Below are 24,539 nucleotides of genomic sequence, written 5' to 3' on the forward strand. Positions count from 1 at the left end.
ACCCAGGGAAGGACAACGCTCCACAGAAACCCAGGGAAGACATCCCTACACAGAAAATCCAGGGGGGGGGGGTGAAACACCCCTGTCAAAAAAGTCATAGGGAGCACAGCCTAGCCAAAAAGCCAGTGGGCATGACGCCTGCAACAATATGTAACTGTGTATATCTGTCGAATTGTTAACATGTAATGTAAATGTGTTGTTATGTTGTGTACTTTTGTATGTTCGAATAAAAATGTGAAGAAAAAAAGTTCACAAGGGATATTAAAAAGAATGAAACATACTATGATTGACAGCTGTGTTGTGTCCTAGCTGTTCAGGGAGACCTATCCTGGCGGCCAGGACTACGTCATCCACTCGTTCGAGCTGGACCAGAGACTGATCCCGTACTTCTCGCCCTACTCCAACCACGTGCTGCACTGCCCGGTAGCTGCGGGGGACAGGAACGGTACGTATTCTCGCCTTACTCCAACCACGTGCTGCACTGCCCGGTAGCTGCGGGGGACAGAAACGGTACGTATTCTCGCCTTACTCCAGCCACGTGCTGCACTGCCCGGTAGCTGCGGGAGACAGGAACGGTACGTATTCTCGCCTTACTCCAACCACGTGCTGCACTGCCCCGTAGCTGCGGGGGACAGGAACGGTACGTATTCTCGCCTTACTCCAACCACGTGCTGCACTGCCCGGTAGCTGCGGGGGACAGGAACGGTACGTATTCTCGCCCTACTCCAACCACGTGCTGCACTGCCCCGTAGCTGCGGGGGACAGGAACGGTACGTATTCTCGCCCTACTCCAACCACGTGCTGCACTGTCCGGTAGCTGCGGGGGACAGGAACGGTACGTATTCTCGCCTTACTCCAACCACGTGCTGCACTGCCCGGTAGCTGCGGGGGACAGGAACGGTACGTATTCTCGCCTTACTCCAACCACGTGCTGCACTGTCCAGTAGCTGCGGGGGACAGGAACGGTACGTATTCTCGCCTTACTCCAACCACGTGCTGCACTGTCCAGTAGCTGCGGGGGACAGGAACGGTACGTATTCTCGCCTTACTCCAACCACGTGCTGCACTGCCCGGTAGCTGCGGGGGACAGGAACGGTACGTATTCTCGCCTTACTCCAACCACGTGCTGCACTGTCCAGTAGCTGCGGGGGACAGGAACGGTACGTATTCTCGCCCTACTCCAACCACGTGCTGCACTGTCCGGTAGCTGCGGGGGACAGGGACGGTACGTCTTCTCGCCCTACTCCAACCACGTGCTGCACTGTCCCGTAGCTGCGGGGGACAGGAACGGTACGTATTCTCGCCTTACTCCAACCACGTGCTGCACTGCCCGGTAGCTGCGGGGGACAGGGACGGTACGTATTCTCGCCCTACTCCAACCACGTGCTGCACTGTCCAGTAGCTGCGGGGGACAGGGACGGCACGTCTTCTCGCCCTACTCCAACCACGTGCTGCACTGCCCGGTAGCTGCGGGGGACAGGGACGGTACGTCTTCTCGCCCTACTCCAACCACGTGCTGCACTGCCCGGTAGCTGCGGGAGACAGGAACGGTACGTATTCTCGCCTTACTCCAACCACGTGCTGCACTGTCCGGTAGCTGCGGGGGACAGGAACGGTACGTCTTCTCGCCTTACTCCAACCACGTGCTGCACTGTCCGGTAGCTGCGGGGGACAGGAACGGTACGTATTCTCGCCTTACTCCAACCACGTGCTGCACTGCCCGGTAGCTGCGGGGGACAGGAACGGTACGTATTCTCGCCTTACTCCAACCACGTGCTGCACTGCCCGGTAGCTGCGGGGGACAGGAACGGTACGTATTCTCGCCTTACTCCAACCACGTGCTGCACTGCCCGGTAGCTGCGGGGGACAGGAACGGTACGTATTCTCGCCTTACTCCAACCACGTGCTGCACTGTCCAGTAGCTGCGGGAGACAGGAACGGTACGTATTCTCGCCCTACTCCAACCACGTCCTGCACTGCCCGGTAGCTGCGGGGGGCAGGAACGGTACGTGTTCTCGCCTTACTCCAACCACGTACTGCACTGTCCTGTAGCTGCGGGGGACAGGAACGGTACGTATTCTCGCCCTACTCCAACCACGTGCTGCACTGCCCGGTAGCTGCGGGGGACAGGGACGGTACGTATTCTCGCCCTACTCCAACCACGTGCTGCACTGCCCGGTAGCTGCGGGGGACAGGAACGGTACGTATTCTCGCCTTACTCCAACCACGTGCTGCACTGCCCGGTAGCTGCGGGGGACAGGAACGGTACGTATTCTCGCCCTACTCCAACCACGTGCTGCACTGCCCCGTAGCTGCAGGGGACAGGGACGGTACGTATTCTCGCCCTACTCCAACCACGTGCTGCACTGCCCCGTAGCTGCAGGGGACAGGGACGGTACGTATTCTCGCCCTACTCCAACCACGTGCTGCACTGCCCGGTAGCTGCGGGGGACAGGAACGGTACGTATTCTCGCCCTACTCCAACCACGTGCTGCACTGCCCGGTAGCTGCGGGGGACAGGAACGGTACGTATTCTCGCCCTACTCCAACCACGTGCTGCACTGCCCGGTAGCTGCGGGGGACAGGGACGGTACGTCTTCTCGCCCTACTCCAACCACGTGCTGCACTGCCCGGTAGCTGCAGGGGACAGGGATGGTACGTCCTGTGATTTACATTGGAAAAACTTTCTGCAACAATTTACATTGTACAAACTGGCCCAATACAACTTTCATAAACCGGTGCAACAGTCTAATGCGAAGAGCGTCTATGAAGCTTAGAGCGTTTACGTTGAGCGTGGAGCGTTTTGCTTTTGAAAGGTCGGGGGCTCAAACTCCGGACATGCCATACCAAATACTTAATCAAAGGTACATACTCGTGCTGCCTTTTCTCTGCTTATGACATCCAGCACTTATGTGGACGAATATTGGAGCTGAATACATACCACTGCCAGTGGACTAGTATACTATCGTCTTGCAATTTAAAATTTCATGCTCTGTTTTCCTTTGTTTTGCTAAGATAAGTTAAGTTCGTGTGGCCTTTATTTCGAAGGCGAAAATGGAGTGTTCGCGGTGGTTTTAAGTTCATGGCAGCGCTATAGTAACATACTGCTACAGTATTGGACAAAAATGTTTGTGGTGGCTTTAAGTTCGGGGTGAAACGGTTGTTGCGAAAACCGTGAACATAAAACCACAGCGAACATTTCTGCATTTACAGTATCACGGAAACATACGTAATTCCCCCACCCGTCCTTGCGCAGGAAACATCACTGTGTACGGAGAGTCCGTGTGGAGACCGGACAAGGGCCGGGTGTTCGACCTGGACATGCAGTGGGGCGGGGGCGTGGTGTACGCCGACGAGACCGAGACCAGGAGCGAGAGCTACGGCAGGCGGTTCGGACTCAAGACTGTCGTGCCGATGTTAGACCTGTCCTCGTGGATACAAGAGAATACAGGTGCGTTTTTTAAAATCATTATCATTCAAAGAAGACATCAAATAATATAAATGAATGGACATTTTGAAAAATAAAATGTTTTAGAGGACGCTCAAATGAGTGAAAGAAAACATGTGCATACATGACAAAAGCCTACTACATGTAGTAGTTTAAATGTAAGTCTAAACCCACTCCTAGAAGAAAAAAAAAGAAAAAGGACACAGGACACAAAAAGTGCGTTTAGTACACGCTACAATTATTTTTAGAAAAGGGAAGGTTACGCCGGCCGCGGGCTTTCGGAAGCTGTCCTTATGGATACAAGAGAAGGCACACTTTCTGTCAGAAAAGCAAAATTTATGACAGGCCATTTGACGCCAAGACCGTCGTCCCGATACCTTTACAAGAGAATCATACTGAAGAATGTCGTTTTTTTAGTCGTTCACGGCATGTAACAGTAGCTGATAACCAGCCAGCCAGGCAACAGAAATTGCAGTGTATAAAAAAGCTAACGTTTGGTTTGGTACACTTCAAAATGACGGTCCTTGGTTTCTTCCCTTGTCGTTCTCCATACATTTCCCATAGCCCTCCTTATCAAAACCTCTTTTTTCTACATTATGTCTTCAATTCTGTCCTTCCTAATAAAATTCCCACTAGTGTTATATTTTTATTTCTCATCTAGCAATCGAAGATCACGTCATCTTCAAGATCGACGTGGAGGGATCCGAGTACGAGATTGTGGAGAAGATGCTGAAGGACGGGACCTTCAAATGGATAGACAAGTATGAACTGACAACCACTCTATGCAGTCAGTGCAACAGAAGTTATGTCTTTTCTAAAGGCTTTGGCAAATCCCTTTTTTTCTAGGTCTCGTCTGATCTCTCAATAAGGAGATAAGTCGTTTAACTAAGATGTGGTCACCATTGTCAAATGACTATTTTGTCCTAAGATTTTTAGCAAGGCTATGACAGATCTAGAACCGACCGTCGAGAAGAAACTATACAGAAAACTTTTGTGGTCTTAAAACTGTTAGACTTCGTACGACACACCCACGAATGTCCCAATAATGCCCTTAATCTAAACTAGACGCACTACGGCAAGTGTGACAGGGGCCTAATCACCATATCTTAAGCCCCCCTCACTGGATCCGCGGCACGCTGGCGGCGTCGCTGCGTCCTAGACTGAATTTGTGTTACCCTTGACTTTATAATGGGAATATCATTCAAAACCTACAAGTATGACCAAAAAGACAACAAAACGCACAAAGCTTAAAATGATTCATCTTCTGTCGATGAAATTCGTTGAGCGAGATGTCAATTCGATCGGCCGCTGCGATGCCGCCAGCGTGCCGGGGGTCCAGTGTGAGGGGGGGGGGGGGGCTTCAACAGTTACTTAAAGAATCACGCAGCCATGTGCGTCTGCCTGCACGCACTGTTTTTTCTATACACAGAGATAGAGCTTATATATCAACCGATTGCTCTGATAATTTCTGAGGTTCTACGCGGAGTTCCATAACGTGAGCTGGGCTCCCGTGCCGGGCTGGTCCCAGCAGCGGAGGGACGACCTGGTGAGGATCTTAGAGAAACAGGGCAACATGTTCCTGTACTGGGAGGGGGAGAGTCACTATTACCAGGACATGGAGGAGCTGCACAAGCCGGACGTGAGTCTTTTACAACACTTACAATGATCAAAGTTTATTGCAAGTACATGCCCAATGGCTAATCCGTGCAAGTACAAACAACACATATAATGATGAATACGATGATATTAAGGGCTATATTCAATGCTATGCTACATGATAAAAATGTACATGATACTAGTCTTGTTGGGTTTCATTTCTTCTTTTGAGGCAGTGGAAGACGAATTTACTTACTTATTTCGTAATTTGTTGGTTCTTTGGTTTTGCACCATTGTACAATTGCACGATTACAAGACATTATAAAGATACATTTACAACACTTAAAATTACAAGACATCATAAAGGTATTTCCAAAATCTTCAAACCTATTGGAAGAGGTTTGCATCCTCTGTGACTGTGGTTGACCAACTTTAATTATTTGAATGTTCCTCCAGATTCCAGCCACCACCCCCGGAGCCCCAGGAATGGTCTACTCCGAGTGTTCCCGGTCGCCAGGCGGCGCTGCTAGACTGGCACTGACAGTTCAGGTGGGTTTTGTGAATATTAGTCATCCAGGAAATTGAAGAATAAAATGTGTATTCAATTTATGCCACTGGATTGCAATATGAAAATATCAGACGTTTCAGACGTCCATCTGACACCTTTCTTCAGTGATGAATGATTCAGATCTCCATCCAACATCTTTCTTCAGTGATGATCACTGATGAAAGATGTCGGATGGACATCCGAAACGTTTGATATTTCATATCGTAATCCAGTGACAGAGATTGAAACAAATGCTTTATCTGCAGGTAGGTATGGACGCTAAGGCGGCGTTCCGGCTTGTGGAGACCATGCGGGCCCACGCCAGCAACATGCCGGTCGCCCTGTTCGTGCACGGCAACTTCGCCCAGCTCTACCCGGACCTGGTCAGCTCGTGGGCGGAGCGATACACCATCGGCATAAGAGAGGTAAAACGTCTGTTTCATGCGTTTCGTTGCACGATGTGTGGGGGACTCACAAAAAGATGCTTGCTAGTTTGCCGTTTTTGGTCTTGGCAACGATGACAATCTTCGCCAGTGGTTGAGTGCCTCCACGGAAACTTCACGAGTGAACAGTCAGTACATGCTATGGACAGTTCTGCATTGATGCCCTCACAGGTTTCTCAATTCTTACACTTGGCCATGACCTTTTCTTGACAGATTTGCTCTCGTTGTCAAGGGTGTCTTTCGAGCCCCTAAGCCCATGGAGACCAATGGCTGCTAGAAGATTTATTCTAGTTTCTCGCCCGGGGGAACGTTTTGAAATATACAGTAGTCAATACAACACGGTGCATTCCGTATCACCCGAGGGTATTTGTATTTCATTTATGTCTTACCTATACCCGAACAAAAAAAAAACACATTTAAATGCGAAAATGCGCCAGAATTTTGTGTCCTCTAACAAAAATCGTAACAACATCGATTCCAATGTCCAAATCCGGTATTCGAATTTTCGACAGCGGCGCACTCAGCGCATGCGAAGCGCGTTCGAATCATTCGATGAAAGCCCGTGTGATAAAAGTAGAAGCCCGTGTGATAAAAGTAGAAGCCTGTGTAATAAAAGCAGAAGCCTTTGGGATAACACAAGTTATCACCCGTTCGGGACCACCCGAATCGAACGTTTTCGCGGCTCAGGTATGCCATAAACGCATATACTGTACCTCAGTTTACCCTCTCCACGACGCAGCACCAGCCCTTTCCGGCGGGCCACTGGACGCTGCAGAACGCAAACGTGATGCGCATGAGCGTGATCGCCTCCTTGCGGCGGCTGAGGGAACTGCAGCTCCGCCCGGCGTACTACCTCCCGGACGGCGTCACCCAGAGGGTGAGAGACGTGGCCAAGAAGAGGGGACTCCGGATCGTCCAGCCCGCCACGAGATTCCCACCTGTTACAGGTAGGTCGATTCTGTACGCTAATGAAGGTTAGACATCCAGGTCGAGAATATTCTATTTTTATTTACAGTACCGTCTGTTTTTCCTCTGAGCTATTAAAACTTGTGAAAGGCACGGGGCGAGTAGTACAGTCTCCTAGCTCCCGGGAATCAAACCCAGGCCGCCAGCGCACAAACTCAACGCACTTACCACAAGGCTAAAAGGTTCGGACCGATTAGACTAGTCAGTATTAAAGTGGCGCTTGAACCACACTGTTACACTGGCTTGATATCCATTTTCGCTTTCAATCAAAGATTTTACAGGATATCATTTCACACAAAACCAACTCTTCCCCTTGTCACATCACAGGCACGCTGCTGAGTGAGGAGAACTACTACAAGGTCCGTGACGTGGAGAGGACACCCAAAGTGCTCCGCATCCTGCACGAGCGGTTCGCGCACGGCGGGATCCTCGCGCTGGACACGGACCACCCGGACAGCCTGCTCATCTCGGTCTTCCTTATGGACTATCTGCACCAAGTCTCCGGCTTCCAACTCGTCAGCCTGGATGACTGCTTGTGACCGGCCCTTTCTTCATTCCTTCTTTCCCTTTATTAGTAGTACCGTCAAACCTGGATTCAGCAACCCCTCCTCAAGGGTCTCAGGAAAAATGGATGTTGAGTACAGGCCTGGATGACTGCTTGTGACCATTCCTTTCATCCCTTCTTCTTTCCCTTTATAAGTAGTGCTGTTGTATCCAAAACAGTGCATTATCCTGGATGGGCTCTGAGTCCCATCTGGATATCCGATGCAACAGGTCGATCCCAACGGACCACCCGGACAGCCTGCTCATCTCAGTCTTCCTTATGGACTACCTACACCAAGTCTCCGGCTTCCAACTCGTCAGCCTGGACGACTGCTTGTGACCGTTCTTCCCTTTATTTGTACAGTACTGTTGTATCCAAAACACGGACCACCCGGACAGCCTGCTCATCTCAGTCTTCCTCATGGACTATCTGCACCAAGTCTCCGGATTTCAACTCGTCAGCCTGGATGACTGCTTGTGACCATTATTTTCTTTCCTCCTTCCTTCTCTTACTTAGTAGTACTGTTACGTCGATGAAGGTTAGACATCCAGGTAATAAGATACGCCAAAAGGCAGTTACACATTCAAGTAACTGGAAAAAATTTAGAAACTTTTCAAAACGTTTCAAACTTTTATTCAGTTGCTTGAGTAACTGTCCTTTGGTGTAAGGTAGGATTGCTGTATCCAAAACAGATCTTTATCCTTGATAGGATCCGAGCCCCAACTGCATATCCCAGCGGGTCGATCCCAACAGACCACCCGGACAGCCTGCTCAACTCAGTCTTCCTTATGGACTACCTCCACCAAGTCTCCGGCTTCCAACTCGTTAGTCTGGACGACTGCTTGTGACCGTTCTTCCTTCCTTCTTTGCCTTCATCAGCATAGTAGTAGTCAAACCTGGATTCAGTAACCCCTCCTCAAGGGTCCCAGGAAAAATGGTTGTTGAGTACAGGCCTGGATGACTGCTTGTGACCATTCCTTTCGTCACTTCTTTCCCTTTATAAGTAGTACTGTTGTATCCAAAACAGTGCATTATCCTGGATGGGCTCTGAGCCCCATCTGGATATCCGATGCAACAGGTCCATCCCAACGGACCACCCGGACAGCCTGCTCAACTCAGTCTTCCTCATGGACTATCTGCACCAAGTCTCCGGCTTCCAACTCGTTAGTCTGGACGGCTGCTTGTGACCATTCCTTTCTGTCTTCTTTCTTTCCCTTTATTAGTAGTACCGTCAATCCTTTGTCTCATGACTTGTGTAGTCCGATTTATAATATTCAGTTTTAAATGTACATATCATATCTGGCCTTAATTTGTTAAGCCTATCAAAGGGTATTCATAGCGTAGGGACGCTTTCAGCCAGTACATTCAAATCTCTTTTGGTTCACTCTGAAACACATGAGTTCATGGAATTATTAAATCAAATCACAGACAGAGTTAAGAATCTTCTTTTAATGCCATGGCACTTGCTATTATGGTGCAGTATCATTATTTTAATACTACAGAACATTTGCGGATATGTCTTGATAATGAACACAATGTTCAGTTTGACTGACATTTGAGTCTATATGTTAATACTGATCTGTTACAATGACAAAGCCAGTGTCACAACCAACAAGAGATGTTAGCATTAAATTTCATCTGTTGTTAACATAGTAAAGAAACTTTGTTACAACATAAAATGTTTGTGCATCAAATTTTCTTACTGCAGTCTTTCTCATTCAAAGTTCAATAGGCCAATCACCTAGATCAAATGGATTATGAGGGAGGGACAACAAAACATGTGATATATACTCTCTTTACAGTATTTCTTTAACAGTAATCCAATACAGAAGTAGCAATGTTCAACCTGCTACAATAGAGTGCAAAGCATATATATGACATAGCTACAGTCAAACCTGTACAAGTGACCACATTAAGACTACATGAGTTGTTGCTGTTGTCCTTGTTTAATGTCTATTTCTCCGCTAGACGTGGTTTCATCGTGTTATAAGGACCACCTGACCAATGTGACCATTTTTGGTGGTCTCTTAGATGATTTTTCCACCGACACAGGCAGGAAGAATCCTGTCCATAGGGACCACCTGTCTGCATAGACCTAAGTTTATCGGTCCCATGAGCGGTCTTCTTGGGCAGGTTTGACTGTACATGTGCATGTAATCTTTGTAAGTTTTGCTGTAATACTGAAATAGTACAATGCATCTCATCATATTATGAATTACTAACAATTCAGTGGCAGTCTGAGCCTTATTAATACTTATTTTGTGTGTATTTCTCCGAGGGCCACACTTGCATTCAATTCTAAAGACACAAAAGCACAAAATTTGTGTTCCTTTTCCTTAAACATTGTGCTCACAAGATTTGCTGGCAAATAAAAAAAAATCCTGACACTTCTCTGGTACCCTGAACAACATGCACATAAACTGACAACAAGTTTAATTTTAGAAATCAAATTTCTTCTGAGAGATTTTTCTGTGCGAACATACAAACTCATAATTCCCTGGTCGCAAAATAACATTATTACACCAATTCCCATATACAAAAGTTTGTTACATGGTACATAAATAAATACAAATACCATAGACTAGATATTACTAATCTTTGTCTTAGTCTCTACTATTTTACTATTTTTTTCACAATCTTTATCTTAGTCTCTACTTTGTTAAAAACAAAGTCAGCATGCAGATCCTCATAATTTTTCATATTTACAAAAATTCTGTTAATATTTCTACTCAAGCATGGGGGAAATACAATTATCATATTTGCTATAATCAATCTTTGTGTTGTCGTATTTGTAAATGAGTTTTTATATCTCACTGTTCTTGCTAAGTTATGAGCCAAACATTTGTGTGCTGATTGAGGTAATCTGGACAGCTTTATAAAACTGTTTGACATGATTTCAGACAGATACTGTTGCAAATATGAACATAGCTGTATATAGCTTTTCATGTACTTTATCAGCCTGAGTTTCTGTGAAAGCCATGAATGATTCACTCTAAGACCTTGCAAATTCCATACAGAGATTTCTCCTATCTCTACAATGTTCCTTTAAATAGAAACCCTGCTTGACGTTAGGTCTAATGTACATTCCCTACTATCTGCTACTTCGGTGTAAATCTATTCAAGTACGCGGCACAAAATTTTGCGATGAAAATCAGGGGTTCAAGGTTGAAACAATAGTGGCAGCGGAATGAAAACGCTGGCGCCTGTTTGCAACTTTGACGAGTAAGCTTGTACTTAACATGCAAAACTGGCGTGTTACACTTTAAGGTGGTTTCACACTTATGTATACCAACCACCCAACAGGATGACTATACGCAGCTAACCATGGTCTTACCGTCTGACTGTAATTACAAAACCTATCCAATGGCTCAAATAACTTTTGTATTGTTTATCAACAATAATCAATCAACGTCCCTTAATCTGTCTGAAAGGCTGGCTGCTGCAAGAAACAGACGAGCCTGGAGACAGATGTCCATCTTCACTGCTACCTTGTCCCCCCTACGACCCGGAGGTCAAGGGACTAGGACGATAGGTGGGTATCAACAAAAAAAAGAAAACAAAAAAAAAACAGGACGGCTATACACAGCTGACCACACTGATCTGCCCAATGTCCTTCAGCCGAGTCACGGTGCAGTCACACGTGGCCACGCCCGCCCCCGCCCGGCAGATCCCGATGCTGTTCACCTCCGCCCACCTGACAAAAACACAGGAGCATGTTTCAGAAACACATATAGTTATCAGTGTACCTTGGTCCCTTAACCCCCTTTACCAATGATTGCGGCAGCGCTGCATAAGAGCATGTTTCAGCAACCATGAAACAACAACAGAATAGTCAACAGTGTACCTTGGTCCCTTGACCCTCTTTTCCTGCATCCTGGGTGTGCTGCAGTTAATCAATGTTAAACCTTTAGTACATGTAGGTGAACTTCTCTTCAGCACCCCCAGGTAGAAGCACAATGGTAGATAGAAAAAGCACCTAACATCATGTCTTAGCAGGAAAAGAATTATGACAAGAAGGTTTTGACATTGATCTGATAATCTGAAAGTCCTGGGTAGAGAACACATTGACATGCTTCAGCTAAAACAAACACTGAACAGTATTTAGATTTCTGGTAGATTTTCCCAGTAAGAACATGCAGCATAAAAAGAGAGATTCAATGTTTAGTTGGTCATTTGCAATCATGGGAATTCATGTGAGTATGTAAAAGGAAGTTTGAAGAGTTCTATCTACAAATCCACTCACTTGTCCAGGATGGGGTCGTAGGCCTCCACGGAGTTGAGGTAGGACCCGCCATCATGGCCGCCCACGGCGTACACCTTGCCTCCGAGCGCAGCCACGCCCACTCCGCCCCGGCAACACGACATGCCGCCAACCATCTCCCACTCGTTCTTCGTTGGGTCAAACCGCTCCACCGAGTCCAGCGGCGCGTTGTCGTCAAAACCACCTGGGAAATCCGACAGAAAAATGTCAGCTTTCTGTAGCACACATTTTTCAGTCTTAAGTTGGCATTAACAATTCAATATTAAAACCTACATTTTCCATTAAATTCTCAAAACTACTTTAATTCAAACATTCATTCCCCATCGTCCAATTTTTCAGCTTCATACTGTATCATACTTGCAGTCAGAATCTGTACTCCGTTGTAAAAAAACTGCACCATTAGGTCTTATAGATTGTTACAAACTTGCTAGCATATCATGTGTGCAGTATAGATATCATGCCACAACTGTCCCCTAGCAGTGCTAAGGAGATCAAGAAATCTCCTTTCTGAAGGACCACTAAAAACAGTGACTCAGACACTAGTCTTATCCCACATGGATTATTGTTCTTGCTTGTTGTCCACTGGCCTACAAACATCCTTAAACAAACTACAGACTCTGCAGAACAGGGCTGCCAGACTTGTTTTAAATGCACATTACACAGACAACACCAGTGACATGCACAGGAGACTGCAATGGCCCACAGTTAAAGAAAGACTTTACACTGGTACACTCTCCATGTTCAACAAACTTTTAGCAACTAAGAAACCCGAGGCTATTTACAAAAGATTACAAAATGTCAACAGTACACATGACCACAACACTCGTTTTGCAAAAGGTGGCAGTTTCAGGTTACCTAAGCCTAAGACAGCAACATTGACACGTACATTCTTGTACAGATGTACCAAATCACACAATTCCTTCCCACCACATATGAAATCTACTACACCTTCAAATTTCAAAACACAAATCACCAAGTGGATTCATTCTAAAATTGACACAACTAGGCCTTTACAGTACTGGTGGTAATACGTTCTTGAACCAAGTCCTTGATTAAATGAAATTGTGGCTGTAATTAATTAAACTCAAACTATTGTAAAGGTAGGCATTAGTATTTTCTTTGTTAAGTTTGGGTTATTAAATTATTATCAGGTCGCATCCATTTTGTTTTCTACTTAGTTATTATGTTTCACAGTTCTGCATCCACTTGTTATTTACTTATTGTTATTATGATTTGCAGTTCTTCATCCACTGTGTTATTTACTTATTGTTATTATGACTTGCAGTTCTGCATCCACTTATTATTTAATTATTATTATGATTTGCAGTTCTGCATCCACTTTGTAATTGACTTATTGTTATTATGATTTGCAGTTCTGCATCCACTGTGTTAATTACTTATTGTTATTATGATTTGCAGTTCTGCATCCACTTTGTTAATTTACTTGCTGTTATCATGGCTTGCTGTTTGCATCCTCTTTGTTATTTACTTTGAAAAGATTTTGTTACTTTATTCAGCCATGACCTCTGACCACCCCCACGTTTCATTTTAATTTCAGTTTTGAGTTAATGTTGTATGCGTTATGTTATATTTTGATTTAAACTCACACCTTTGTTATGTTGGTTTTACTTTCATGTACATTTGTTCTGTTTCATTGTTTTGGACTCCAGGAAGAATAGATTTACAATGTACAATCTAATGGAGATCTCAATAAACAAACAAACAAACAAACTGTCCAAGATATGTGCATCTCTGTAGACTGTTCAAAATGATTACAAGGACATAAAAGGTTATGCCAAGCACTTGGAAAACCTCCTCACCGACAGCGTACAGAAACCCGTTCAGCACGGCCAGCCCAGCGCCCGCCCGCCGCTTGATCATGGGGGAAATCTCCACCCACTTGTTCAGGTGCGGGTCGTAGCGCTCACAGCTGTTCAGCGACGCCACTCCGTCGTTTCCGCCTATCGCATACAGGTATCCCTGCAGAGGGAAGGGCAGAAAATATTATATATACTGTAATGGTACCCTGAGACTCAAACACCATCTGCAAACGCAGGTTCATTCACTTGCTCAAACTTTAACCTAAATCCAAACACTTAACCTAGCCTAACTCTAACCAAAAGCCTACTTGACAAAAAATATAGAAAATATTCTTCATCAGATAAGCACTGCAAAATTCAACTTGTCTTCTCCCTTCTCTTAAATAACTGTAGTTCTTAACTCTAGTTGAGAGCTATGGCTCTAGCTATAATTCTAACTCAATTCTTTGTACTGTATAGCTAACCCTAATTCAGACCACAACCATAACCACAAAGTTACACTGGAAAGCAATGAAACAAGAACATGCTCCTGAATACCTAAAAGACAATGTCTAACATGGATTCCTTCATGAACTGCTTTCATTAACTGTTTAATACTTAAAGGACAAGTTGATAAGTTAATCAAGTAACCAAACTGATTCCAGCCTCACCTGAAGAGGTGCCACCCCCACCCCGCCGCGGGGGGTGTTCATTGGCGCCACGAAGTTCCACGTGTCGGACTCGATGTCGTAGCGCTCGACCGTGTGGAAACACGCGCTGTCGTCCAGCCCCCCCACCGCGTAGATCGGACCCCCCAGGCTCGCCACCGCTATGCCTCGCCTGCAAACAGAGATTTCAAAAGTTAATCTAACATTTGCAGCACGCCTTTGCCAGAGCCGCCACAATGCACGTTCTCTGTCGTCATGACGACTTTGGATGTGTATGCAAACTGTACCGCTATGCCTTGCCTACAACAGAGATTGTCTCAATGGTAAAATTATGTCTTCGTAAAATATGTAACCTCTATGAACCTATTTGCAGGTTACAAGTATCGGCCACTATGCAAAACAGTTTGTTTGAGAGATCACTAGTGATAAAGTGTAATTATTGTGCAGAATTCATTAATTTATCTATTAATTTATCACCTTCAAAACATCTGGGTAGTCCCTTCAACAATAGGTATTGTTGATTTCCAAGGGGACCAAGACAACAAAGGACAAATAGTACATAAATTACATAACATAAATTTTATGTAATACAGAAAATGATAATGAAATCAATTAGTAAGGAACGAATAAAATCCATCGTGGATGACAAGCAATATCAAAAGGTTAATAATTCAACAAGGAAAGAAAATCTAAATAGAATGTGTGACAGGTAATTTTTGTACTGTCGGTGGTTGTGCATGTGACAGCCCACCTTTTGGTTGCCATGGGTGACAGAATGGTCCACTTGTTGATGTGGGGGTCGTACATCTCCACAGTGTTGAGGTGGTCGCTCCCATCATGGCCACCCATGGCATACAGCTTTCCTACATGGAGAGGACAGTCAACACGCTTCAACACTCGCCTCATTACAAAGGTATATAATTGTGTACTGATTTAAACTTGAATAAAAGTTCACTTGTGACGGTTATTTACAGTAAAATGATTTTCATACGATATTTCCGTGTACACACTTTTGTTCAGGTCTTGTGACATAGGATTATGGTTATGAGGACAGACTGAAAGGATAAGAGGACTGACTGAAAGCTAACCTCATCAAATTAGTAGAATACTAATTGATGCATATCAAATGGAGCAAAGTCCCATTTTAACTACAGTGAAAACCATTGAGACATGCTGAGTATTTGCTTTTCTTCTTGCTTGCAATCACAAGGACAATATGCTATACAAAATTCACAGCATTAGTTTCATCAGGTTGGCAGATCATAGAAAATGACGTTCTGACTACTTCTGTGCCAAACTCACCCAAGGTCGACGTGACCCCAACATGTCTTCTTCTCGTGCTCATCTCTGGAATCTGGAACCACCGGTCGTTCCGAAGGTCGTAGGCCTCTATACTCTTGAAGGGGTCACCAGACGCCCCCCTCCCTCCTACACTGAACAACACACCTTAGGGAATAGAGAAGAGACGGCATCAGTCAATCAAAGTCTCAAGAAACTGACATGGTGTTCAAGTACACAACACTTCTCTTTTCTTTTATATATTCACTTTTGTGGAATTTTGGTCTATGAGGACAGGATCTAGTGGTCCCTAAGAGAGGATTCTTGATGCTTGTGTCAATGGGAAAAATCTTCTAAGGGACAATCAAAAAGTGGTCACATTGGACAGGTGGTCCTTATGTGGAGGTGGTCCCTTGTTCAGTCAACCAAAGTCTGTTGAAACTGGCAGTAGTAGTATACACCACATTGATTTTCAGTCTTTCTTTTTCATTCATTTTGGAGCTGAGTGTTTCTGCTGGTCCTTAGTGGTCTGTAATATATTAATTTGACCACTAGCCCAAGAATTAAGAATCCTGTGTATGGCAGCCACCTGTCTTCTGTGACCATTTCTTTAAGTTCCTTGCAATTGAACAATCACTATGGACAGGTTTCACTGTATACAACAATACAAATCATTTTCCTCTGTCTTAAGTTACATGTACCATGTATGATTTATTTTTCCACATTTTGAGGACGTCTATTCCTTCTTCTTGTAGCTGAATAAAATTTTTCCTTATCGCACACATAAAACACCCCCATTTTAGTGTTAAAAGTTCCTTTATCACTTCATCTTCTTACAACTTTGACATGGTAATGCTATGTCATCATAACCTTTCAGGCCATGGCTTCCCATCATTTCCCTGCATTTAACGGCCAAATGACAAAGGTATTAAAAATTCATGACACTCCAGGGGAACAGTCTGGTTTTTGTCATCCAAACTGACGACATGTGACAAGCAAGGACACAGGCACCGCCATGACCTTGGCTTCAAAACGAGGCTGTCAACAACTCTAACAGTTCTGACGGGTACCCTAAGCCTGCCACATGCGCAGCTTTTCCTGGGCTGTGTGCGTATGGAGTATTTGAGCAACTTTCTGGACTGGGGCTAGGGGCTAGGGGCTAGGGGCTAGGGGCTAGGGGCTAGGGGCTAGGGGCTAGGGGCTAGGGGCTAGGGGCTAGGGCTAGGGCTAGTCGATAACTCACCGGCACAGCTTTTCCTGGGCTGAGTGCGTATGGAGTACTTGAGCCCCGGCACCTTAATTGCTGGCCTGGGACAGGTGGTAGTTCTGGGGCTACGGCTGGGGTTAGGGTTAGTTGATAACTCACCGGCACAGCTTTTCCTGGGCTGTGTGCGTATGGAGTACTTGAGCCCCGGCACCTTGCTGGCCTTGGACAGGTGGTAGTTCTTGGCCTCGTCGATGAGGTCGCGACAGGAGTGGTCCTTCCTCAGCATCTCCTCCTGCTCCACGGCGCTCATCAGGAAGGACGGCTGCAGCATCGGGAAACGCACGTGTCTGGAGAAGGGAAAGAAAAATACACATCTTAAGCCAACATAGTTTGGCTGGGAAAAAATGGCATCCGTTCACAAAGGGCTGAAACACACAGAGAGACAGACACACCAAAACAATAATTCAAGTATGACGTAAAAATGAACATGTGCCAAGCTGATTTCTCAGTTTAAATTTTTAAAGTTTTAGTTTTAAAGTTTGTGTTAAACTAGAAAATCATCTCAATTACTGAAAGGTTGGGAGTTGAACTGACAGGCTGGGTTTCAACTCCCAACCTTAAGATCCAGAGGTAGTCTTACTTTTACCTAGACCACATTACAAAATACCTGAAGATGTCTGAGACGTGCTGTTTCCTCTCGGTGATGTCGTGTTTCACCCACTTCATCACAGCCTCGTATACCTGCTCCTCAGCGTCGATGTTCAAGTCAGATGAGCTGATCATGGCCGTCAGGTGACCTGCACTGACCTGAGTAACAACAGAACAATCAGAGACGGCAGACTTCACCCCCTTACCCAATCATGGCCGTCAGGTGACCTGCACTGACCTTCAAGAGTAACACAAGAACAATGAAAATAGAGATGGCAGACTTCACCCCCTTACCCAATCATGGCCTGAACTGACCAAGGGGCATAATGCCAGAACAAGGCAATCAGAGATGGGAATCAAACACACACAGTCACACACAAGAATACACACACCCTACCACATACACACAGGCACAAACAAACATTCATAGACACCTTCATACACACACACACACACACACAAGAGCAAACACACAGTAACATAGACACCCTCACACACACCCAACACACACACAGTCACACACTATCACACGCACAGTCACACACACACCCTACCACATATACACACACAGGCACAAACACACACACACACCTATGCACTCTCACCTGTAAAAACTCATCATGCTGAATGACGTCTAAGAAGTTGTCGCAGGAGTGTTTGTCGGCGCACTTCATCAGCTCCATGCGGTTGTGCTGCTCTGCGAACATGCGGATCCCCAGGCAGTTGGCTGGGTGGAGGTGGGCCTGGGGGGTCAGAGGAAATGTTACATGTAGTAGTAGTAGTATCCAGTATTAGATTACTCCATGCGGTTGTGCTGCTCTGCGAACATGCGGATCCCCAGGCAGTTGGCTGGGTGGAGGTGGGCCTGGGGGGTCAGAGGAAATGTTTCTCAGTCAAGAATTTAGCAAAGACAGTATGCATAGTATTCACAATGAACTGAGAAACTTCTCTGCTCTTTTTGAATAAGGATCCCAAGGCAGTTGGCTAGATGAAGGTGGGCTTGAGGAGTCAGAGGAAATGTCATGCGAAATGTTCCGCAACCCAGCTTTAGCAAAAGATAGAAAGTACAGTCAAACCTGTATTAGCGGTCACCTTTGCATAGCGGCCACCTGCCCATAGTGGTCACTTTTTGTCGGTCCCTTGGATTTTTCCCATTGACATAAGCATTAAGAATTAGGCTATAGCGGTCACCTGTCCAACGCGGTCGCGGCCAGACGATTTTCGGTCCCGCGAGTACAGTAACACTGCCGATAACGGTCACGGCGCGCCGGTAGAAGCCGCATCGCCACCGCACGCCGGGTTAAAAATCTTCATTTTTACACGCAGTTATCAAATTTATGTGGACTCAACTGGATAGGATCATAATAAAGAAAACCAGAATGTTTTATCTTTGTTAGAAAATCCATGGTTTGACGCGAAGTCAAGTATAATTTTCTTCACATGGCTTGCGTTTGTATATCGTGGTAAAATTGACCATTTCTGTGCATTTCGACTGGACAAATATTACGGCAGCTTTTTGGAAAATACAACCCACACATGTACCTGATGCGGTAAGTTCGCGAAATGTTTGAATGCCGGCCCAATTTCCGTTTTCACCGGGAATTCATTCAAATTGTGCTCAAAATGTGTTTCGCGCAATTTTCAAAATGGCGCTGATACAAACTGGATAGGTAGCAGCATAAAGGTCAACGGAAGACACCACTGTTACGGAGGTATAATATACTAAATTTATTTTGCTGCAAAGTATCACTGAGGATAATTACTAAATCAAAAGCTTCAAAAGGAATGTGGATAATATTACTATGATTGAAAATTTGGGCTGTTACAATTTTCTGACAAGACAAAAAGCCCTCAAAAGAGCGACCTTCTTGTGAGTACCCTATTAGCATAATGGTAGATGCTGATCAACACAAGCCACGCGGGAACCGAACCAACACAACAAGAGACTAAGGAAAATTGTCGCCACGATTTTATGTTTGAAAACGGTCGAAAACGAACAGTAAGTGACAACTGAGCAACATGTATTTTGTTCTTAACTAACTAGGAGTAAAAGAACAACAATCGAACTTCTAAAATGTGCCTTACCTGTTTACATGTGTACTGTACGGTGAATAAATGTATCTCAGTGGGTACTGAAAACATGTGTCACTCGTGGTCAATTAATAGACATTTTCTCCATAGCGGCCACTTGTCCTTAGCGGCCAGTTTTGGCCAGTCCCTTGAGTGACCGCTATAGACAGGTTTGACTGTATGTACTAAGAAAATCTTCCTGTTCTTTTCTATAAGGAGTCCCAGTTGGCTGGGTGCAGGTGTACAAGGGAATCACAGGAAATGTTTTTCAATCCAGTTTTAGCTTACTGGAAAGATTTAAATTTAACTCTATAACTCTTCTGCAACGACAGACAATTATTATGTACAGTATTGATAATTTGCTGAGATTTCCCTGTTTTTTTGGACTAGGACCCCCATGGTCAAGCAGTTGGTCAGGTGGAAGGACTCTGCGGAGTCAGAAGAAGTGTGAAGTAAAATGTTTCTCAATCTTTATTCTGTGATATTTATTTGTTTATTGAGGACGGAGCAAAAATCAGAGTGCATAGAAGAAACCCTCTGCTCAAAAACATAGATACAAATCCAAAAAAATCACACAGTAAGAACACAGTTCAACATACAAATAGAATTTAAAAAATGATGACTAATGGAAAAAAATCAAAAGGAAACAAGAGTTCCACGACCTCAAATCTCCATGAACAATTCTATTCATGCAAATGACTTACACATTTGCATACTATATGCTTGGTCATGAACACCTTTATCTACCTTACATGTTGCAATATTGACAGTCCTATAATTTTCAAATAAGATGAATTATGGTATTTTGCATTGATTATGCAAATTAGGAATTTATTTGCATAATTGGTATCTGTTGATGCTCCACTTTTCATAAACTACATATGTTACATGTATTTGAGTCTGATAATGGAAAACACTGTAAATAAAGATTTTCCTCGTTAGATATGCAAATTAAGTCCCAATTAGCATAATTTGTACCTCATTGTGTATACCTCTATCTAAGCTACCTGCATACTAAATATCATGGAAATCCGTTGTTCCTTTGTTCAGTTATTCTCCATAGAAGATTTTCACGAAAACGCCCTTGCAGTTCCAGAGAAAGCTGCTAGGGGGCCCAAACCTACACCACTTCTTTATTACATCACAGGCTATCTGCCACCCAAAAATCAAGACCACAGCACGTCCAAGTCAAAAGATACAAAAATTGAAGTTCTGCTGCAGTACCAAGGTCACATACCAGGGGGCCCAAAATCGACCTTGACCTTCGGCTTCACAACACCCGCCCAGATACCAAATATCATCGTAATCCATCCAGAGGTTCTTGAGTTATGCTGACTACAATAGTCCGGAAACACAAACACACACACACACAGACACACCAAAAACAATATCTCCATTTTTCATGGAGATAATAAGACAAGTTGGTTCACAGTCAATGGCCCAGCAGTACCTTCATGAAGTCACAGCACGCCTTCGCCAGCACCTCCACCTGCAGCAGACAGGCAGCGTAGAGCAGGGACTGCACGTTCTCCGTCGTCATGACGACCTTGGACGTGTACGCAAACCGCACGATCTGCTCCAGGGCGTAGCTGTCGATGTCCTTGATGGTCACCTAAAGATTTACAGGTACAGGGGTTTAGTTACAAGTCCTAATCATTCAGAAAAAGAACATAAAAAAGTAGAAAGCCTGACAAAAATGCCTAAAAACATGTCAAACACAAGCCGGACCCACTCCTCTATATGAGAATCTATACTATAATTTCAAAGCAAGGAACAAGAAGGGTATTTACAAGATTTCAAGAGCTATATCATATATAGGTAAGATTTCAAGAACACAATTCTACAGGTACATGAACAGAGTATGGGTACAGGTACATATACTGGTACAGGGTACAGCTCAAGGATATTGGCAACGGGGCACAGCCACAGGTACGGCCAGGGTACAGGTACAGCTACATCAACCCACCGAGTCCTGGTAGCACTCCCCCATCCCTGATGTGAACATGGAGAAAAAATATGGCGAGCAAGCGGCCAGGACGACACGATGGCAGAGGATCGCCTTCTCGACAGACAGACAGATAAACAGACAGATAGACAGACAGACAGACAAACAAACCCACCGTGTCCTGGTAGCACTCCCCCATGCCTGAGGTGAACATGGAGAAGAAGTATGGCGAGCAGGCAGCCAGGACGACACGATGGCAGTGGATCACCTTCTCAACAAACAAATAAACAAACAAACAAACAAACAAACAAACCCACCGTGTCCTGGTAGCACTCCCCCATGCCTGAGGTGAACATGGAGAAGAAGTATGGCGAGCAGGCGGCCAGGACCACACGATGGCAGTGGATCGCTTTCTCCCCGACCTGCAGCATAGGAAACAACAGGAGATGGTGCCAAACTAATTCCACAAACGGTAACATTAGTACACAGTTCATTTAACTTCATTATAAATAGAGTGGACTCATTCCTCAAGCTAACTGACATCTTTCACACCGCAGTCGTCCCTCAGTAAGACATCTGGAGCAGCAATTACCGTGATGCTTTCCAGTTTAGAACTTTTATTCAGTCTAGTACCACAGTTAGTACACACTTCAGTTACAGACGAGAGATTATACTTCGTGGTCACTAAGATCAAGTTTCACGTATATAGAATAAACCTACAGGATTCGTTAAGTTTTATAAGTTTTGCATAGTATATAATATAGCCAGATTAATGGGAGACCAATAGGGTTTGTTGTGTACGTTACTTGCACCAGTGGAATAATGTAAAATGCAATGTCATGTAACTAGTATTGTACATAATGGATATGTATATGTGAATCTGAATATACATGTAGTATGTCTGCTTGATGTCAATTTATACATAATTCAAAAACAAACACCTTGAGCATGGTGTCGCAGAGCTCCTCATCCTCGTACAGCTGGCGCAGGATCTTAAAGGAGTCCTTGAAGAGGCTCCGCGCCTCGAAGGTCGACGTCTCCACCTCCACCATCTTAGACATCTGTTGACCTTTAACCCTTGACCTGGTTTGAGTTGTTTCTTTTTATCCCTGAGAAAATCCTCTCCCCCTGGTCAAAAAAAAAGTAATAGAATCGCTGAGGTTAAACGTTAACTGACTCAACATCTGGCGAATACATTCAAAGAATCAAACCATTACCTTTGCTCATTCTTGACCATCACATTACAAATGTGACAAAGGAATCAGAGATGGCAGACTTCACCCCCTTTATCCATGTTGATTTGCGAGGTCAGAAACAAACACCGACGGACAAACAGACAGACATAATACAAATTATATTTCACCCTGGGATGTCTACTGCACCAACATTGCCTGCTCTAAATTTAACTTAAATAAAAGTGGTGGCAAAAAATCCCTGTTATACACAAACAGAGTTGGTCTGAATTGTCTTTTCTTTTTTTCATGATCAGGTTTGTTGTGCAGATTGAATCTTTGGCTTTGGGTATACATGAGGCTATCGCTAGTATTTCCATCGCACACAGCCCATGGCCAAACAATCCTTCCCTGTCTGTGTGTTACACTGTGTATGACCCTGACAACGTGACACTCTACCCCTAACTCAGAAGTAAGATATGTTTAGGTTACAACAGTTGTAAAAATATCTGACTTCCTGTCCCGGAAATAAGGCCGACTCTGTGTGTGTCATGATACTGTGTGTAGATCAGATCATATCGCGCTTCAATTTTCAAGCACAGAACAAATCACAAGGTCGCAGAATTTGTGGTTGAAAAAAAAATATGATGGGTTCCGAAAAACGTGAATTAAAACATGAGGTTTCTGATTGACAGTGCATTGTATCACCTAACACTCAATGACACTTATTCCAAGGGTGCCATGTTGGGTGCCCCAAATTTCAAGTTGCATGCAATTACAGTTAGTTTTGCACAAAAAAAGGATGCAATTTGTACAAATGCCTGTTTTGTTTTTTATTCTTTTTACATGCATGTAAATGAGCCCTATTAGCATTACACTAAAGTTGCAATAATAGGGCACAGCAAATGTATGTAGCAGACCATTTGATGGGGTCTCATCTGACCCTAGCCGTGGCAACTAACGAAGGGAGTTTTTTTCTTGATATTACATCAAGAAAAAACTCCCTTCGTTAGTCGCCACGGCTAATCTGACCCATTCGTTGTTGTAATTTCAATCATCAGGTAACGTTAACGCCATTTTTCAATGAAAAGGGCGTGTAGACAAGCAAGCTCTCTACATGTATAACTCTTGGCTGGACAGCTTCTTTGTACCATAAAATCATCTAAATAGAACCATGGTTGATCACAATTTTCGATTCCAACCCGTACCCATAGTAGGATTGAAACGGCAACATTTTCCTCGTGTATCAATCTGTTATGTGCTATATGGGTCATACTGTAACTAACGTTGAATAACAACAGTTGCACTGTTTTTCACGTTGTTGTAGCTTCACTAACATGATACAACTGTTACGGTTCGTTTCAAAACAGCAACACACGGTTTTGTTGATTAAAACAACACCCAGCTTGTAAGACAACGTTTATCCGGCACGCTTGCTTGATAACTACAACACGATCACTAGCTCTCCCTCCCTCTCTCTCTCTCTCTCCGCGACTCCTAACTCGCCCACACAAAAGCTGTCAGTTACGCAGTGAGTCCCACGGAAAGCTGGCGGCGTTGAAAGCAGATTTAGCGATAAGAGAAGAGGTCTTTACTCACGTTTATCTGTGAAAGCGGGATCGATGCGGACTTGTCGCCCTGCGTGCTGCTGACTGTTGTGATCCGCTTACACTGGGAACAGCAGACGTGACGGAGTACTTCCGGGGCAGGGGTCAGGGTCCTGCGGGAAAATTCAAATTGAATGCCCGAAGTTCGACTTCGGAATCATGTAACGTTAACGTTTATATCATAAACATTAACTAATGTAAGTTGATTTGAATCTCAAAACATGATAAGAAGGTTCATGTCAATATGTACGTCTAAACTACTAGTAAAATGCAGTTATTTCCGGAGCAAAGGTCATTATTTGGCGCGAAATTTGCCCGAGAACAGTCCATCACAGCGAGT

The 24,539-nt window shown here is 44.6% G+C and overlaps 2 protein-coding genes across 5 annotated transcripts; one reads left to right on the plus strand and one right to left on the minus strand.

Annotated features, from left to right (window-relative positions):
• The first annotated feature begins 1,173 nt into the window (after positions 1–1,173).
• LOC136436091 (uncharacterized) lies at positions 1,174–9,238 on the plus strand. Its single transcript, XM_066429802.1, has 8 exons — positions 1,174–1,225; positions 3,257–3,451; positions 4,110–4,209; positions 4,922–5,087; positions 5,501–5,593; positions 5,858–6,016; positions 6,774–6,981; positions 7,328–9,238. The coding sequence occupies exons 2-8, from the start codon at positions 3,322–3,324 to the stop codon at positions 7,537–7,539; spliced, it is 1,068 nt and encodes a 355-aa protein (XP_066285899.1). The 5' UTR covers positions 1,174–1,225; positions 3,257–3,321; the 3' UTR covers positions 7,540–9,238.
• Positions 9,239–11,105: 1,867 nt separating this feature from the next.
• On the minus strand, positions 11,106–24,291 carry LOC136436092 (kelch-like protein 8). 4 transcript variants are annotated; one of them, XM_066429804.1, is made up of 14 exons: positions 24,192–24,291; positions 22,362–22,548; positions 21,738–21,842; positions 20,926–21,087; positions 18,011–18,148; positions 17,425–17,564; positions 16,969–17,104; positions 16,794–16,845; positions 15,575–15,718; positions 15,024–15,135; positions 14,276–14,444; positions 13,626–13,785; positions 11,788–11,989; positions 11,106–11,238 (listed from the first exon to the last, which is right to left on the minus strand). In XM_066429804.1, the coding sequence occupies exons 2-14, from the start codon at positions 22,479–22,481 to the stop codon at positions 11,121–11,123; spliced, it is 1,758 nt and encodes a 585-aa protein (XP_066285901.1). In that variant the 5' UTR covers positions 22,482–22,548; positions 24,192–24,291; the 3' UTR covers positions 11,106–11,120. The 4 variants fall into 4 exon arrangements, with proteins under 4 accessions (XP_066285901.1, XP_066285900.1, XP_066285902.1 ...); XM_066429803.1 differs by lacking the exon at positions 16,794–16,845 and having other exon boundaries at positions 16,917–17,104; XM_066429805.1 differs by lacking the exons at positions 16,794–16,845; positions 21,738–21,842; positions 22,362–22,548; positions 24,192–24,291 and adding an exon at positions 21,596–21,715 and having other exon boundaries at positions 16,917–17,104.
• Positions 24,292–24,539: the final 248 nt, after the last annotated feature.

Source organism: Branchiostoma lanceolatum, chromosome 6, assembly GCF_035083965.1.
Source record: "Branchiostoma lanceolatum isolate klBraLanc5 chromosome 6, klBraLanc5.hap2, whole genome shotgun sequence".
In the NCBI taxonomy this organism is placed as follows: domain Eukaryota; kingdom Metazoa; phylum Chordata; class Leptocardii; order Amphioxiformes; family Branchiostomatidae; genus Branchiostoma; species Branchiostoma lanceolatum.